General features: G+C 39.7%; 1 protein-coding gene across 1 annotated transcript in view; it reads right to left on the reverse strand.

Moving 5' to 3' along the window:
• The window catches only part of LOC113833778 (oxygen-regulated protein 1), a 195,675-nt gene that overhangs the window by 138,937 nt on the left and 40,353 nt on the right, over positions 1-16,385 (reverse strand). Inside the window, exons 3-4 of the mRNA XM_035439017.1 lie at positions 14,467-14,630; positions 10,642-10,728 (exon numbers count right to left, since the gene is read on the reverse strand). Of these exons, the coding sequence (XP_035294908.1) occupies positions 10,642-10,728; positions 14,467-14,630 (251 nt within the window). The remainder of the gene's footprint in view (positions 1-10,641; positions 10,729-14,466; positions 14,631-16,385) is intronic.

The following is a 16,385-nucleotide window of genomic DNA, read 5'->3' on the forward strand; positions in this document are numbered from 1 at the left end:
ACATCGAAGCCTATCCCCAGTGATACACCTCTCCAACAAGGCCAGAACTCCCAGTCCTTCCTAACAGTCTCACCAAACTAAGAACCAAGTGTTCAAACATATGAACCTTTAAGGGTTGTTTTTATACAAATTACAACATGTTACTCCCTAGTTCCCATAGGCTTCTGGCTATATCATAAGGCAAAATGTATTCCGTTCAACTTCAAACTTCTCTAATCTTTCATTGTCCTTTTTTGAAAAGTTATTTATAATTATTTCTATAAAAATAAATGCATACATCAACACAAAAATGATAGATTAATTACAAATAATTTTAATACATGATTAGTCATTGCACTAACTGGTTTTTGTGTGTCAACTTGACACAAGCTAGAGTCAACAGAGAGTAAGGAGTCTCAGTTGAGGTAATGCCTCCCTGAGATCCAGCTGTAAGGCATTTTCTCAATTAGTGATCAATAGGGGAGGGCCCAGTCATGGTGGGTGGTGACATCCCTGGGACATTGGTCCTGGGTTCTAAAAGCAGGTGGGTTGAGCAAGTCAGAGGAAGCAAGGCAGTAAGTAGCACTCCTTCATGGCCTCTACAAAAGCATCTGCCTCCTGAATCCTGGCCTGTTTGCTTTCCTGTGCTGACTTCTTTCAGTGGTAAACAGCAATGCTGAAGTGTAAGCCGAATAAACCCTTTCCTCACCAACTTGCTTTTTGATCATGATGTTCCATGGCAGTAATAGAAACCCTAAGACAAATTAGCACCAGCATGGTGGAGTATTGTTGTGACAGATCTGATCATGTTTGGAGGAAGATTGTGGGAGGACTTTGGAACTTTGGGCTAAAAAAGACATTGAGTATTAAGAGCTTTGTGGGAGGTTCTGTGAAAGCTTGGAAGATAATGTTGAAAACAGTGGAGAAGATGGAGGCCTGACTTGTGAAGTCAGAAGAAAATTTAAAGACTCTGTTGGGGTCATTTGTTTTAAACTAAGATTCTTTAGTCCTGGTTAGCTGGGGCTGAAGAATCAGCTGTGATTGACAAGATACCAGAACTACTAAAGCAAGACATTGCTTTGCTAGGATACTTGATGCTGGTCAGCTGGAGATAAGATATAAGCAATGAATAAAAAGAGACAAGCATCACTGAGGTGAAATCTTCTGGAAAGTGTTTCCTTGGAGCACAGAGAAGATGTGTTCCAGAGGCAGCCAGGGTTGTACCTTGTGCTGACAGACCAACTTGGTAATGTGTAAGCATCACCCAGGTGGTACTGGTTTTGAAGGCATGAAAGGGTTGTGGAGAGCAGATGAGGCTTGGCACTGTAAGAGGCCAGGAGAGGCCATTGATGAAGGTGCAGCCTCAGTGTCAGTTGAAGACCCAGGACTGAAGGAGTCATGCAAGAAGTTGAGGCTTGGCAATGTGAAAAGAGCCTGTGGGAAGCTATTTGTAAAAGCGCAACCCAGTTGGAGATGAAGGTGGAAAGGCCAGTACCATGGAATGACCACCAAAAATAGTAGCTGTGGCCGTGGAACCAGCTGGAGCCTAGAAGACAAGCTGCAGAATGTGGTATCCTGCTACTTTACTGAATGTCTTTATCAGATGTAGAAGTTCCCTGCTGGAGTCTTCAGGTCTGGTATGTATAAAATACTGCCATCTACAAATGAAAACACTTGTACTACATCCTTTTCTATTTGTATCCTTTGATGTCCTTCAGTTGTCCTATTGTTCTAGCTAAGACTTCAAGGACTATGTTGAAAAGGTTTGCAGAGAATAGGCATCCTTGTCTTGTCCCTGAGTTTCTCTCTACTAGATGTTCTCTGTGAGTTTATTTTGAGCTATGTCCCTCATATCCCTAGTTTCTTCAGGACTTCTATCATGAAGTGATGTTGGCCTTTTTCAACAGCCTTTTTTGGCTTCTAATCAAAATCAAGTGGATTTTGTCTTTCATTTGGTTTATGCAGTGTATTACATTTATGTATTTACATATACTGAATCATCCCTGAATCTCTGGAACAAAGTCAGCTTGATCATAGTGAATGATCTTTTTGATTTATCCTTGAGTTCAATTTGTAAGTATTTTGTTAAGAATTTGTAAGTATTTGTTGCTCATAAGCAAATTGGTCTATAATTTTCTTTCTTTCTTGGGTCTTTGTGAGCGTTATATATCAATGTAATTTGAGCCACATAAAAAGATTTTGGAAATGCTCCTTTAGTTTCAACTTTGCAGAAAAATATGAGGAATATTTATGGTAATCTGTTGAAAGTCTGAATCCATCTGGCCCTGGGCTCCTGGCTTGCTTTCTTGCTTGCTTGGGAGACTTGATTACAGCTCCTATTTCACTAGTTGTTATAGGTCTCATTAAATCGATTATTTGATCTTGGTTTAAATTTATAAGTGATATATAGAGAGTACATATTTCAGGTATGTCCTTATGATTATCTGGATTTCTTCTGTGTATGTAGTCATGTCCCCCTTTTCATCTCTGATTCTATTTATATATTCTCTTGACATCTTTTAGTTCACTTGGCTAAGCGCTTATCAATCTTACAGATTTTTCTCAAAGAACACAACTTTTTGTTTCATTGATTATTCATATTGTTTTTAGTTTGGTGTTATTTCCTTGATTTAGGTCTAAGTTTGTTTATTTCTTGCCATCTACTCTTTGGGGTTTTATTTATTCTTTCTGTTCTAGAGGTTTCTGCTGTGTCACTAAGTTGCTAGTATGAAATCTCTCCTTTTAATTTTCTAATGTAGACACTTAGTGCATGAACTTGCCTCTTAGAACTTCTTCAGTGTATCACATATTGAATATGTTGGTAGCCACCATCCTGGATTCTTCCCTCCCAATAAATCTCTTGTATGGAATTTTCCTGGCTCCCGACATTTAAAGTTTTTAATTTCTTAATTTCTGCCTTGGCCTATTTTTCATTAGGATTGAGTTGTTCGTTTCCATGAGTTTATAAGCTTTCTGTCGTTGATATCCATCTTTAGTCCATAGTCGTCAGATAGGATGCAGGGAGTTATTCCAATTTTCTTGTATCTATTGAGACTTGGGGTCAAATTGTGGTCACTTTTGAAAAAAGTTTTGTGAGTTGCTAAGTGGAAGGTATATTCTTTCATATTTGGGTGAAATGTTCTGTAAATATCTGCTATGTCTGTCCATTTGATTTATGACATCATTTAGCTCCAGTATTTCTCTGTTTAATTTTTGTCTAGATGACTTGTCTATTGGCAAGAGTTAAAGTCACCCACTATCACCATGGAAGGGTAAATAATGTGATTTTAGATGTAGCCATGTTTCTTTTGTGAACTTGTGTACCCTTGTGTTTGGTACATAAGTGTTTTGAATTAAAAAAACTATTCTAATTCTAATACTCTTGGTAGATTTTTTTCCTTTGATGTGTATCTGCTATGCTTTCCTAGCTCTCCTGATTAGTTTTGGTTTGAGGTCTGTTTTATCAGATATTAACATGTCCATATCTGTTTGTTTCTTGGGTCCATTTGTTTAGAATATCCTTTTCCATCACTTTACCCAGAGGTTACAGCTCTTGGGAAAATGTTTCCCCAATGCAAGTGTTATAGCTCTGAAGGGAAAAGTATTCTGGCAGTTGGGAGCAAGGAATACTACAAAGTCATACGACACAACAAACCTCATACAAGAGATTTATTGAGAGGGAAGAACCCAGGATGGTGGCTGCCTCTGTTCAGGTGAGAATCCACAGAGGACTTAAGAGAAGACGGGGTTCATATAGGGTTTCTTGGAGATGGAGCTTCTGTGGCAGAGATTTCCAGGATGGGGATTGGTGGGTTCTCAAATCCTGAGCCAAGGCTTTTTCCTCTGCAGGGTGCAGCTTGGTTGCCTATAGTCTGGCCATTACAGCTCCTAGTGTGTTCTGTGGGTGGAGCCTGATCATTGGAGTTCCTCAAGGTCAAGGGTCAGGGTCTGGCCACACACACACACCACACACACACACACACACACACACACACACACACACACACATACACACATACACACACACACACACACACACACACCTTAAAAGACTTTCAGTGATGCTTATCCTTGATGGAATAGAGTGTTTCTTGAATACAACAGAAAAATGGATCCTGTTTTCAAATCCAATTTATTGGTCTGTGTTTATTAATAGTTAATAATGAGTAATGTTTATTGATTCCTGTTATTTTTTGTAATGGTGTGGGATTTTTCTTCTTCTTTTGATTTATTGTTCTGGGTTATTTATTCCTTGTGTCATCTTGGTTGTAGTTAACCTCTCCAGACTGAAGTTTTCCTTCTAGTGTCTTCTAAAGAGCTAGATTTGTAGATAAAAACTGCAAAGATTTTGTTTTTCTTTATCCATTTATTGTAATTGATAATTTTGCTGGGTATGGTACTCTGGGCTGGGGTCTGTGGTATGTCAGAATTTTTAGTATATACATCAAGGCCCTTCTGTATTTTAGAGTCTCCATGAAGAAGTCAGGAATTATTATTTATAACTTTCTTGGTCTTTTCCCTTTGCAGCATTTAATATCTTTTTGGGTCCATACATTTAGTGTTTTGATTATTATGTGTCTTGAGAAATTGCCTTTATGATCCAGTATATTTGATGTTCTGCATGCTTCTTGAACCTTAATTACCACTGCCTTCTTTAAGTTGGGAAATATTTCCTTTGTGATTTTGTTGAATGTATTTTTGTGACTTTGACCTGTGATTTTTTTCCTTTCTCTATTCCTAATATTCATAGATTTGGTCTTTTCATGGTGTCCCAGATTTTCTGTATGTAAAGCACCTGGATTTGTCTAGATTTAACATTGTCTCTGACTGGTTTATATATTTCTTCTATCTTGTCTTCAATGCTAGAGATTTTCTCTTCCATGAGTTTTTTGTTTAATATCTGATTTTTTTCATTTTCAGCTTTATTTCAGCTTGGGTTTTTGTAGTTATTCTATTTCTATGTCCATGTCTTAAACTATTTTCATTATTGTAATTTACTGTTGTGTTTTCAACAGACTTCATTAAGGGATTTACTTTATCCTCTTTACAGTCCTTTAACATACTTTAATATCTATTTTAAAGTCTTGTACATTGGCTTTATTGCATTTCTCAGGGCCTAATGTAGTAGGGTTATTAGTTTCTAATGGAGACACATTATTTTGACTATTCATGTTTGTGTCTGCACTGGGGTCTAGACATCCAAATTTATGATAACTTGGGTGACTTCAGGTGTCAATATATGATATTGTCTTTGTTGGATGAGTGTTCTGTTCTTCTATTATTGTTGCCTTCTCTTGATACTCAGAAACTGTGGTTGCTATAGGTTGCCTAGTTGAGAGTACTTCTTTATATTAGTGGGTGGCAGAGAGGATTAGAAATGGGCTAGGAAAAAAAGGTTAGGAGAGGCTATGGGAAAGAGCTCTGGGTGTCCTGTGAACACAAAGAGCTGGGGGTCCCACTGAGTTGGAATTTTGGGGAGAGTGAAATTTCCTGAAAGTGGGCTGCAATAGGACAAAGTATATATCTGGAGAGACAGGGATGAGAGGGTAGGGGCACCCTGTGTCTATACCAAATGGCAGATCTATAATATATGGAGCTGAGGTAGAAGAGGCCCTTGTAGGAAGGTTGTTACTGGGGTGACAGTAAGAATTGAGAGTAATGGTGAACAAGGATAGTGAAAGTTGCCTAGCTGAGTCCAAGCCAAGTGTCACTGCTAGGAGTCTCTGGCAGAAAGTGTTTCAGAATGGAGATGGGAAAGAAGAGAAGTCTGAGAGGTTTACAAGAAAGAAATAAGCTGGATCAGCACCAAGCGGCAGTCCCCTGAGAATGGAGGTAGAGATGAAGAGGGGCACCTGCAAACAGGCTGCTACAGGGCTGAGGATCAGGCTAGGGAGGTTGCAATAGAACACAGAGAGGACAGTGAGAACCAGCTAAGTGTCGTCAGTGGGTGTTCCTGTGGCTATCTGAATGGAGTTGGGATAAGACAGAAGAAGTCTGAAAGAGATAATCCAGGCTCAGGCAGAATGTCCCTATTATAGTTTTATCTCTGTTTAAAGGTCCAAAGTCTCTTTTGAGACTTAAGGAGATGTCTTAGTTGCAAACCCCTGTTTTAGAAGCAAATTCCATACAAGACACATAATATGTTTTACTATTCCAAAAGAGAGGAATGGAATCTAATCATAGTGAGGAAACATTGGACCAAAGCAAGACTAAAAACTACAAATTCACATAGGCCACATGACAACCATTTGCTGCTTGACAAAGTTCTAGCAATCCAACTTTGCAGGTAATAATTCTCCAGTACCCCCTTGACTTTCATTTTTACTGATCCTCATTGTGTGTTGGGAGTTCCCTTAAAGGGACCAGCTCCCCATTTCAGCAGCCATGACAGTAACACATGCTTTTCTGACCTTGCCTTGGTCACTAGAGGTTAGGTGCCTGCCTCATGGCAAGGAACCAATCAGAAGTTAGCTGGTGGCACTATGCTTTATGGCTCTGGGTGTGCTTTACGGACAAGCACACAGCAATGACGTGCAGAGCATAGCAACTACCCTGGGAGGGCCTATGGGCCATAACAACCAATTGGCCAATCAATGCAGGGCAAGCCCTCCAAGCCTGGAGGAACACCAATCCTGAGCCTGTGAGTACCCCTAGACACTGCCCTACAAGATCTCCATGCAGCCCCTTCGAGCTGTCTTTGCTAGCCATCCGCCATGGCGTGTGGGTGAAAGACCCGAGCTAACATGGGGTTAGCTCATTGAAAAAACAATAAAGCCTCATGCAGTTTGCATCAAGCTCTCGAATCTGCCTGGTGATTGGGGTGACCACGGTCCTGGGCTGGGACCCCGGAGGCCTGACTTTTCTGGGGGTCTAACACCCTTGTACCTTTTCCTTTGGGAAATCTTGTGTAGGCTTGAAAGGATGAAAATGTGTAAAATGGCACATTCTTTAGACAGAGTAATTCTTGGGAAAAATCCCCACCTCTGTGAAATCATACAGCATGATAACTCTGCCTACCCTGACATAAATTAACAACAAGCTGCTAGACAATTTAAGTAAATGATATATGCTTGATAAATAAGGTATATAATCAAGATTTTTAATTTCCTAAGGTCTACCCAGGTTCACAGTGATATTTGTCTTGCTTTATCTTTGTTCTCTTTAAGCTTTAACTATTTGGATAAACTAAACCAAACAAAAACTGCAATATTCTGTAATGGAATGTCTGATCTCCCAAGAAAGTTCTTTTCCCAAGGTCAGCCATTTGGACAAAAAGTGCCTTTCCCCCAGGGGATGGAAGATATTTCCTGCTTGCTAAAAAAGAAGTCACCCTTCTTATCTCTGGCAAGAGGAAATTGTGGCCCTTCCATTAACATGTGACTATGGTGCCTATTACCCTGTCAAGGTCAATGCTAGCTTCCTCAGTCCAGCTCACAAGCCACACCCCAGCTCACAAGCCCCCTTTCTAAATCTTTGTGAAATTATAGAGCATGAAAGGTGCAGCCATCCTGATTCACCCTCAGATCATGTTAGCCTCCTCCTTCCCCTTGATGACTCCACACCTCCCTCTTTGAGACCTGAACCTCACTGGAGCTAGACTTAAGCAACAAATCTTGTACCTTTATTTCCAATGTTTAGGACTTAGATTTCTCTTCCCTTCAAGCTTTCTTGCCCATAACACACTCTTTTCTCTTAGGCCGGTTCCATGCCCCATATGCTGCTTTCCTTGGCAAATATATTTTTTCCTTGTTACCTCTAAGATTTTGGGTTCTCCAGTGCAATCCAGACTTCAATAGCCCTTCAGGGTTTCTTGCCCTTTCAGAGACTTCATGCAGACTATTCTGCTACATATTTATCCCCTGGCCTTAGGAGCTCTCCTTAACTGCAAGAGGAAGATTCTACAACCGCTTTACTCCTGTATCCTTAATGACTCTAAATCCAGAATCAGATGGACAACACTGCCAAGTTTTGCAGCCTCCTTGCAATGTAGCCTGGCTTCCTTTAAATACATTTATAGCAGCTTTCATATGTCCTATTTTTAGGAGCAGAAAATTCCATAGGCTTTTTCCTTTCACTGGTTGGAAGTTTAGCTGGGTGGCAGCATTTTGTCCTGAGTGTATCTCTCCCTTTATTTCTTTGCATATTGGGATCTCCTTAATTTCATTATTTCTTTCAGCATAAACCTTGACTCCAACAATAAATCTCCTGGTGTTCTTTTAATCTTTCAATAGTATGTTTTGTATTTCTTTTTTCCCTGCCCAATTTTTCACTGTAGACCTGTCTATCAGTGATTACTAGTAACCATGCAACAGAGTGAATATTAGGCAGTCTTAAATTCTCTTTTGCTATAGACATTAGTTTACTGCTTTTCAGGCAAATTCATAGGACAAGGACAAAAAACAGGCACACTCTTTGCCAAAATACCACAAAAATGGTCCCTAGCTCAGTTGTTAAAATTCTTGCCCTTTGAAACCTCTAATGCTAGGAGTCTACAGTTCACAGCAATACCATCTTCCAGGTTCTTATTAGAATGACCCATTAATCTCCACTTACAGCATTCAATCACTTTCTTAGGACAAGTCTCAAATTTTTCCATGTTCCTCTATTATCAAGTCTGTCACAGCAACCACCCACTTCTTGGAGGATGTGGGGAAAGAGGAACTCTCCTCCATTGCTGGTGGGAGTGCAAACTTGTACAACCACTTTGGAAATCAGTATGGCGGTTTCTCAAGAAAATGAGAATCAGTCTACCTCAAGATTCAGCAATTCCTCTCTTGGACATAGACCCAAAGAATGCACATTCATAAATAAGGACATGTGTTCAAATATGTTCATTGCAGCATTATTTGTAATAGCCAGAACCTGGAAGCAACCTAGATGCCCCTCAGCTGAAGAATGGATAGAGAAAATGTGGTACATTTACACAATGGAATACTACTCAGCGGAAAAAAAAAAAAAAAAAAACAATGGAATCTTGATTCTCAAGCAAATGGATGGAACTAGAAAAAAACATCCTGAGTGAGGTAACCCAATCACAAAAAGATAAACATGGTATGCACTCACTCATATATATGATTTTTAGACATAGAGCAAAGGAGTACCAGTCTACAATCCACACTGCCAGAGAAGCTAGGAAACAAGGAGGACCCCAAGAGAAGATTGCATAATCCCTTGAAGAAGGGGAGGGGGACAAGAATCCCTGACTGAAGTGAGAGCAGGATGGGGGGAGAGAGGAAGGAGGTGGGAAGGGAAAAGGGGGAGGAGGGAGGAGAACAAGAGGACTGAGACAGGGGAGGAATAGAGGAGGGCAAGAAAGGAGATGCCTTGATAAAGGGAGACAGTACAGGTTTGGAGAGAAGTCTGGCACAGAGGAAATGCTAGGGGATCCACAGGGATGACCCCAACTAAGAATCCAAGCAGTGGCGTAGAGGATGTCATTGACGCCCTTCCCCTATAATGAGATTGATGTCTAACTTGGTTACCATTCCTAGAGCCTTTATCCAGTAGCTCTTGAAAGCAGAAACAGGCACCCACAGCTAAGCACTGAACCATACTACTGGAATCCAGATGAGAAAAGGGAGGAGGGATGAGCAAAGGAGCCAAGACAGGGCTGGAGAAACCCACAGAAACAGTGGACCTGATCTACTAAGAGCATGGAGACCCTAGTCATAAAGCTGGGGAAATAGCATTGGACCAAACCAAGCCCTCTGAATGTGGGTGCCAGCTAGGAGGCCACAACATTCTATGGGACCTCTAACAGTGGAGCCAGTCTTTATCCATAGAGCACAAATGGACTTTGGAGCCCATTCCCTCTGGATGGATACTATTGCAGAGAGGGAATACTGGGAATGGGAAGAACCTTGTGAAACTTCAAAGTCAGTAATAACACACCTCTTCAAACAAAACCAGACCGCCTAATCATTTCAAAACAGATCCACTAACTGAGGACAAAGTTATCAAATACATGAAACTATAAGGGCCATTCCCATTCAAATTTCTATATCATGAATACTGGGAATTGGATCCAATTGTCATTTCTTCTTGAAAACTTTACTTAAAGATCCCTAATTTTTAATGATTGCAGCAGTAAATATGCCATTCACCAAAACATAAAACTGGAAATGAGGGAGATTACATTTACATCTAATAATGTAAATAAGCAGAATTTTTTTATTTTAAGCAGTATAGAAAAATTAATAGGTTTTCATCTTAAAGGGGGGGGGGCTTTCTCCTGATTAGCATATGTCTCCTAAATTCCAGAGCTCTCATCCAAGCCTAACAGGTTACTATGTCACTAAGGATGTATCTTCACACCTTCTATGAAGCAGACACTGTACAGACAATCATCACTTAATATTCAACATCATCTTTAAATTATGATCTTTAACTGTAATACAAGTACATACAGAACTCTTGAATTTCTCGGTGGGCCCAAGTATTCTCTTTTGTTTATAGAAAAGGAGAAATATTATTTAGTTGAAGCATTTCCCCTCAGTCAGTTGGGACTAATTAACTAATGAGAGCAAGAAGCAAGGCTGCCATCTAAGGAAAGCTTTAGCGACTCAGTAAGTTCACAGAACTTACAAAATGTATCACTGAAACAGATTTCTGGAGGGCATTTGTAAACATCTGTGTAAAATAGGAATGAAATAATATCCTTACCCCCTTACAGTGCCAAGAAGGGGAGCACCCAGAATTAGTGTGGCCAATACGAATCTTAAATGGCTTTCCTATATCCCCAACCGTGATCTATAAAAGAGTCAAGAAAACATGTTTTAGTTATACTTTTCAATACAGCTCAGACAAGAACATTGCAATCTATAAGGACATCAGCATGACAAACATGAACACCAAATACAGAGCACTGAAACATACAAAGCCAAACATGTGGTGTTATCAATTGAACCCAGAGCCCCACATATGCTGAGAACATGCTGTGTCACTATCCCAATGAAGCAAAATTTAACAAGATTGTGTAAAGAAATACCCACTCCACTATAATAAACTGTAGAAATATTGCTTAAATAACAGATAAAATAAACAGAATCAGAAGGAAGTAGAGAATACCAGCTTGGTCTAAGATCTATCCAACATTCCTTCAACAACAAATATACAATCTTCTCAAGTATGCATAGAACATTTGTTAGTATAAATGATGTGCTATATAATACAGCTAGTTCTTGACATTTTAAAAAAGATTATGAGAAGGTATGGCAGTACATACCTGTAAGTCCAGCACTCAAAAGGAAGAGGATTACAAGATTGAAGCCAGCCTGGTCCTATGCAGTAAATCGAAAGCCCATACTATATAGTAATACACTAACAAATAACGTACAGGGAGGAGGCTTTTTTAACAAACAAACATATGTAATTTTATACTATATATGATAGATATTATATAAATACAGTGGAATAAAACTAAAGATAAAGATTAGAAGGAAAATCAGGTTATATGTAAATTAAACAGAATAAACAAGAAATTCCACAGTAATTATAAAATATATGGAGATAAACTAAACCAAAACACAACATGTGGACAATAGTGTGAGTCAAGCTCAGAAGGAAATTCGTAACTATAACCACATACATAAAGAAAGAAACACCTTAAATACATAGCCTAGCTTTCTACCTTAAGAGAAAGTTCAGGGTAAATTAAACCTTAATCTAGCAGAAGGAATGCAATAATAAAAATTAACTCGATAAACACATATTAGAAAAGCAAAATAATCTGTCAAACAAAGGCAGTTCTTCAGAAAAATTATCAACAGAATTTACAGTCCTTTGTCTATTCCTACTATTAAGAAAAGAGAATGATTTAAAATGGTAAAATAAGAAATTTAATATGAGACATTATATAAAAACTTCACAAAATAAAAAGGTTTACAAAAATAAAGCATATAATTATAAAATATTGTGTATAATGTCAACAAATTAAATATACTAGCAATTAAATGTATTAAAAACTAAATTTACTAGAAAATTTATAGAAACACACAAACCACCAAAACTTATACAATCGACAAGACAAAAAGGGCTATAACAGGAGATTAGATTCATAATTTAAAAACATAGCAACTAAAAGAAGCATAGAACAGAAGTCTATTTTTACACATCTGATAGACACTGCTTAAATTTTGTTTTATTGTGGAATACTTTCTTTCTTTGTATATTGTGGTTGATAGTCTGGGCTGGCATTTTTGATCTTTTGGAGTCCATCCATCCAGGACCTTCTGACTTTTAGAGTCTCTACTGAGAAATCAGATGCTATCTAATGGGTCTGTCTTTATATATTACTTGGTCTTTTTCCCTTGTAGCCTTTCATATTTTTGTTGTATACACTTACTGTTTTGATTATTATATGCCATGGAATATTTCTTTCCTGATTATGTCTATTTGGTGTTCTGTATGCTACTTGGAACTTTTTAGGCACCTCTTTCTTTAGGGTTGGAAATTTTTGTTCTATGAGTTTCCTTGTTTTTTAAACATCTTCTGTACCTTTATCCTAGGTTTATTCTATTTCCTCTATTTCTATTATTCATAGATTTGATATTTCCACAGTATGATTTCCTGAGTGTTTGGTACCTGATTTTTTATTTATTTATTTAATATTTTCTGTGATGAGGTATCCATTTCTTCCTCCTTGTATTTGATGCCAGAGATTTTCTTGTCCATTTCTTGTACTATGTCAGTGAGTCTTACCTCTGATGTTTTTGTTGATATCCTTTTTTTTCATTTTCAGTTTTATTTTAGTTTGGGTTTTCTTCAGTGATTTCATGTCTTGAATTGTTTTCATCATTTCATTCCACTGTTTGTGTTTTCATGGACTTCATAAGTAATTTACTCATATCTTCTTTAAAGTCCTTGAATATAATCATAATTGCTATTTTGAAGCTTTTGTCTGAGGCTTTAGCTATAGTGCCTTTCTTGGGACGTACTGTAGAGGGATGTCTGAGTTTTGGTGGAGGGACAATGTCTTATTGTTAATATTTGTGTTTTATGCTAGAATCTAGACATCTGGTTTGGGATGACTGAGGTAATTCTAGCTCATGTTTTGTTGGACGGGTGTTCCTTTCCTTGGTTTCTGTTGCCCTCTCTGGATCTTAAGATACTGTGGTGAATGTGGGTTGTTTGGTAGAGTGCTTCTTAAGCTTCCTGGGTAGCACAGAGGATAGAAATCGGATAGAAGGAAAAGCCAAGGGGCAGTTCAGGAAGGAGCTAAGGGAATCCTATCCACACCAAGAGGTAGAGTCCCCAAGGAATTGGAAATGCAGTGGGAAGAAGGAAACCCACATGCAGGTGGCAGGAAGGCAAAGAATAATCTGAAAAGATAGGAATGAAAGGGCCAGGGGAACCCTGGGTCTGTAGCAAGAGCTGGTCTTGAATCAGTGGACAGAATTGAGGTGGGAGGGGTTACCTACAATCAAGGTGTTACCAGGCTTGAGAGTGAGAATAGAGATATCATAAGGGAAGGTAGGAAAAGCAATGTAAATCACCTACGTAAGTCCCTACCAAGTATGGTCAATGAAGGTCCCAGGTAAAAAGTTTCTAATTATCTGTGGCTGACACAAAGGAACAGAGATGTACTAGGAAGGTGTAACATGAAAAATAAGAGACGAGAGACTGATACTGGGGTTCAAGCTTCAACCTGAAGATCAAAGAAGCAAAGCAGCCAAGTCAGTAGATCTTATCTCTACCCAGCTGCAATGGCAGTCCTGTCTCCACAGATCCTCAGAGGCAAAAGGTCTCAGTCAGGTCCTGTCTCCTTCTCCTTATAGTCCTCTCTCCATCCAGCCATATCACTCCTGTCTCTACCTCCGTAGTTCTGGGATTAAAAGCATGTGATCCCAGATGCTGAGATTGTATTTTTGTGAGTTGTTTCTTTTAGATCTGGATCAATTTTGTGTAGTCATTGTGGCCTTGAACTAACAAAGATCCATCTGCCTCTTAATCCTGAGTCCTGGGATAAAGGTGTGTAGCACCACTGCCTGACTTCCATAGCTTGCTGCTGACTTTTCTTTCTGAATCCTCAGACAAGCTTTAATAAATCATAAACAATATATCACCACAGGAAGCGGTGCTAAAAGGGTCCATAGGAAGGAGGAAATCTGGGTTCACACCAAGGTTAATGAGGTTCACAGGGAATGGAAGTTGAATGGGAAAATGGGGCCCTGAAAGAAGTCTGCTACAGGGCTCTGATGAGACTGGGGAGACTTATCATGAAAGATAGGAAGGAGAGTAAAAGTTACCTATTCAGTCCCAACCTGGTGTGGCCAAGATCATATAAAATCACTATTAAACATAAAGCATTGCTCTCTAGCTCCCCCCCCCCATATTGTAGATTTAGTTGTGGTAAATCTGCTAGAACAAAGACAGCCATAAATTTCTGATCATCTACAAGACATATGGTGTTAATAGGAAGAGCTACACTCATTCCAAAGCTCCCACTTGCTGTATCACTTCATTAATAGGTTTTACTTCATGACTTACAGTAAAGATGTCTTTGTGTCCATCCTGAAACCGAGCCCCATCTCTTCCATAAAGATATATAGGCACTGAGCTTCTGTATTGTCCATACAATACAATATAAACTTGTGAGCTGGTCCCTGCATTTGGAAAGTCACTCGTGATTACTGAAACCTTCCAGTTTCCACCTACAGAAGCACAAATAGCATACAATGTTATGGCAGGCCACGGGGTTCAAGACAAATAAAAAGTTCTCTTTCTGCGCATCTGCAAAGGAATCATAACATTGGGCTTTTAATTTGGTTTTATACAGTCTCAATATAATCACAAAACTACACTGTAGTTGAGAATATTTCCCCAAATAAATTTTAAAACAAGGGTAGAGCTCCCGGCCTGGCTGGACCGTGTGAAGAATACTCTGAAGAATGCTGCAGTAAGCCTGAAAAGAAGGTTCTCTTGCAGTCCCTCCCTTTCTGCTCCTCCTCAGAGAACGCACAGCCCCTACAAAAGCGATCCTGGGGTGATAGAGTCTCCCACACACCAGCTTCCTGCCACTCCCTTCAAACTGAACGAAGCTTCAGGAGGAAGGCTGCAGCACCGACTCCTCAGAAGCGACTGCGCCTCTGCGAACAAACACAAAGGTAGGATGGACCACACTCCTGATTGGCTGGCCCTGGCGTCAAAAACAGGGCACTTGAACTGGTGAAAGGAGGGGACAAGGAGGGAAAGCTAGCTGTTGCCGGCGGGGATTGGCGGAAGGAACTGGTACTTTCTCTCTTCGTTGATAGGCAGAGAAGTAAGGAAGGGCCAATGCAGAAGCACAACTCGTGATTGTAGTTGGAATTGATCACACTTTTTCTGTTATACTTCAATCCTGAACTAATTTTTAAACACTTTCAAATATGGAGGCTAATCACCAATTTCTTATTTTTTGGTCCAGTTGGTTTCAATTTTTTGTTTAACATGATTTTTCTATTTTGTTACTGTCAAATGCTAGAAAAAGGCTCTTATTTATGATCCTTTTTGGTGGATTTTTAATGACTCTTTTTGGGTTGTTTGTCAGCTTAGTTTTTTTAGGCCAGGCCTTTACAATAATGCTAGTATATGTGTGGAGCCAAAGGAACCCATATGTCCGCATGAACTTTTTGGTCTTCTAAACTTCCAGGCCTCTGAAAGACCCCCGGAGGCTCAGGCCCCCAGGATCTCAGCCCAGGACCGAGGCCACCCCAATCACCATTCGGAGGCGGAAACTTCATGCAAACAGCATGAGGCTTTATTGTAGTTGTCTAATGAGCTAACCCCATGTTAGCTTGGGCTTTCATCTACACACCATGGTGGGTGGCTAGGGAAGCCACTGCATAGAGATCTTATAGGGCAGCGTAAGGGGAGTGTCTAGGGGTATGCACAGGCTCAGGATTGGTGTGTCTTCAGGCTTGGAGGGTTTGTCCTGTGTTGATTGGTTAACTGGCTGTTATGGCCCATAGGCCCTCCCAGGGTGGTTGCTATGCTCTGTGCGTCATTGCTGTGCACTTGTCCAAAAAGCATACCCAGAGCCATAAAGCATAGCAACACCAGCTAACTTCTGATTGGTTCCTTGCCACAAGGCAGGCATCTGACCTCCTAGTGACCAAGGCAAGGTCAGGCAAGCACGTGCTAGGCTGTTATGGCTGCTGAAATTCATTTCCCCATTTTCTTTTTTGGAGATTCCAATCATGGAATAGCTGTCTCTCCAGCATCCCCATCAGGGAGTGAGAGATATTGGCATCCCCTATTTAAGGGAGTTCCTTCTGACTTAGCATTTCAACCAGGGAAAAATGGGCAATGTATTCATTCCCATGCTACTTCCTGCTGACATTGGGACGAAGTTAGGGACCCAAAAAGGCTGAAATGCTTGTCAAAAGCAAAAAAGGGAATTTAGGCAACAGGGTATCCATTGGGAGCTT

This window comes from Cricetulus griseus, chromosome 2 (genome assembly GCF_003668045.3).
Source record: "Cricetulus griseus strain 17A/GY chromosome 2, alternate assembly CriGri-PICRH-1.0, whole genome shotgun sequence".
Classification (NCBI taxonomy): domain Eukaryota; kingdom Metazoa; phylum Chordata; class Mammalia; order Rodentia; family Cricetidae; genus Cricetulus; species Cricetulus griseus.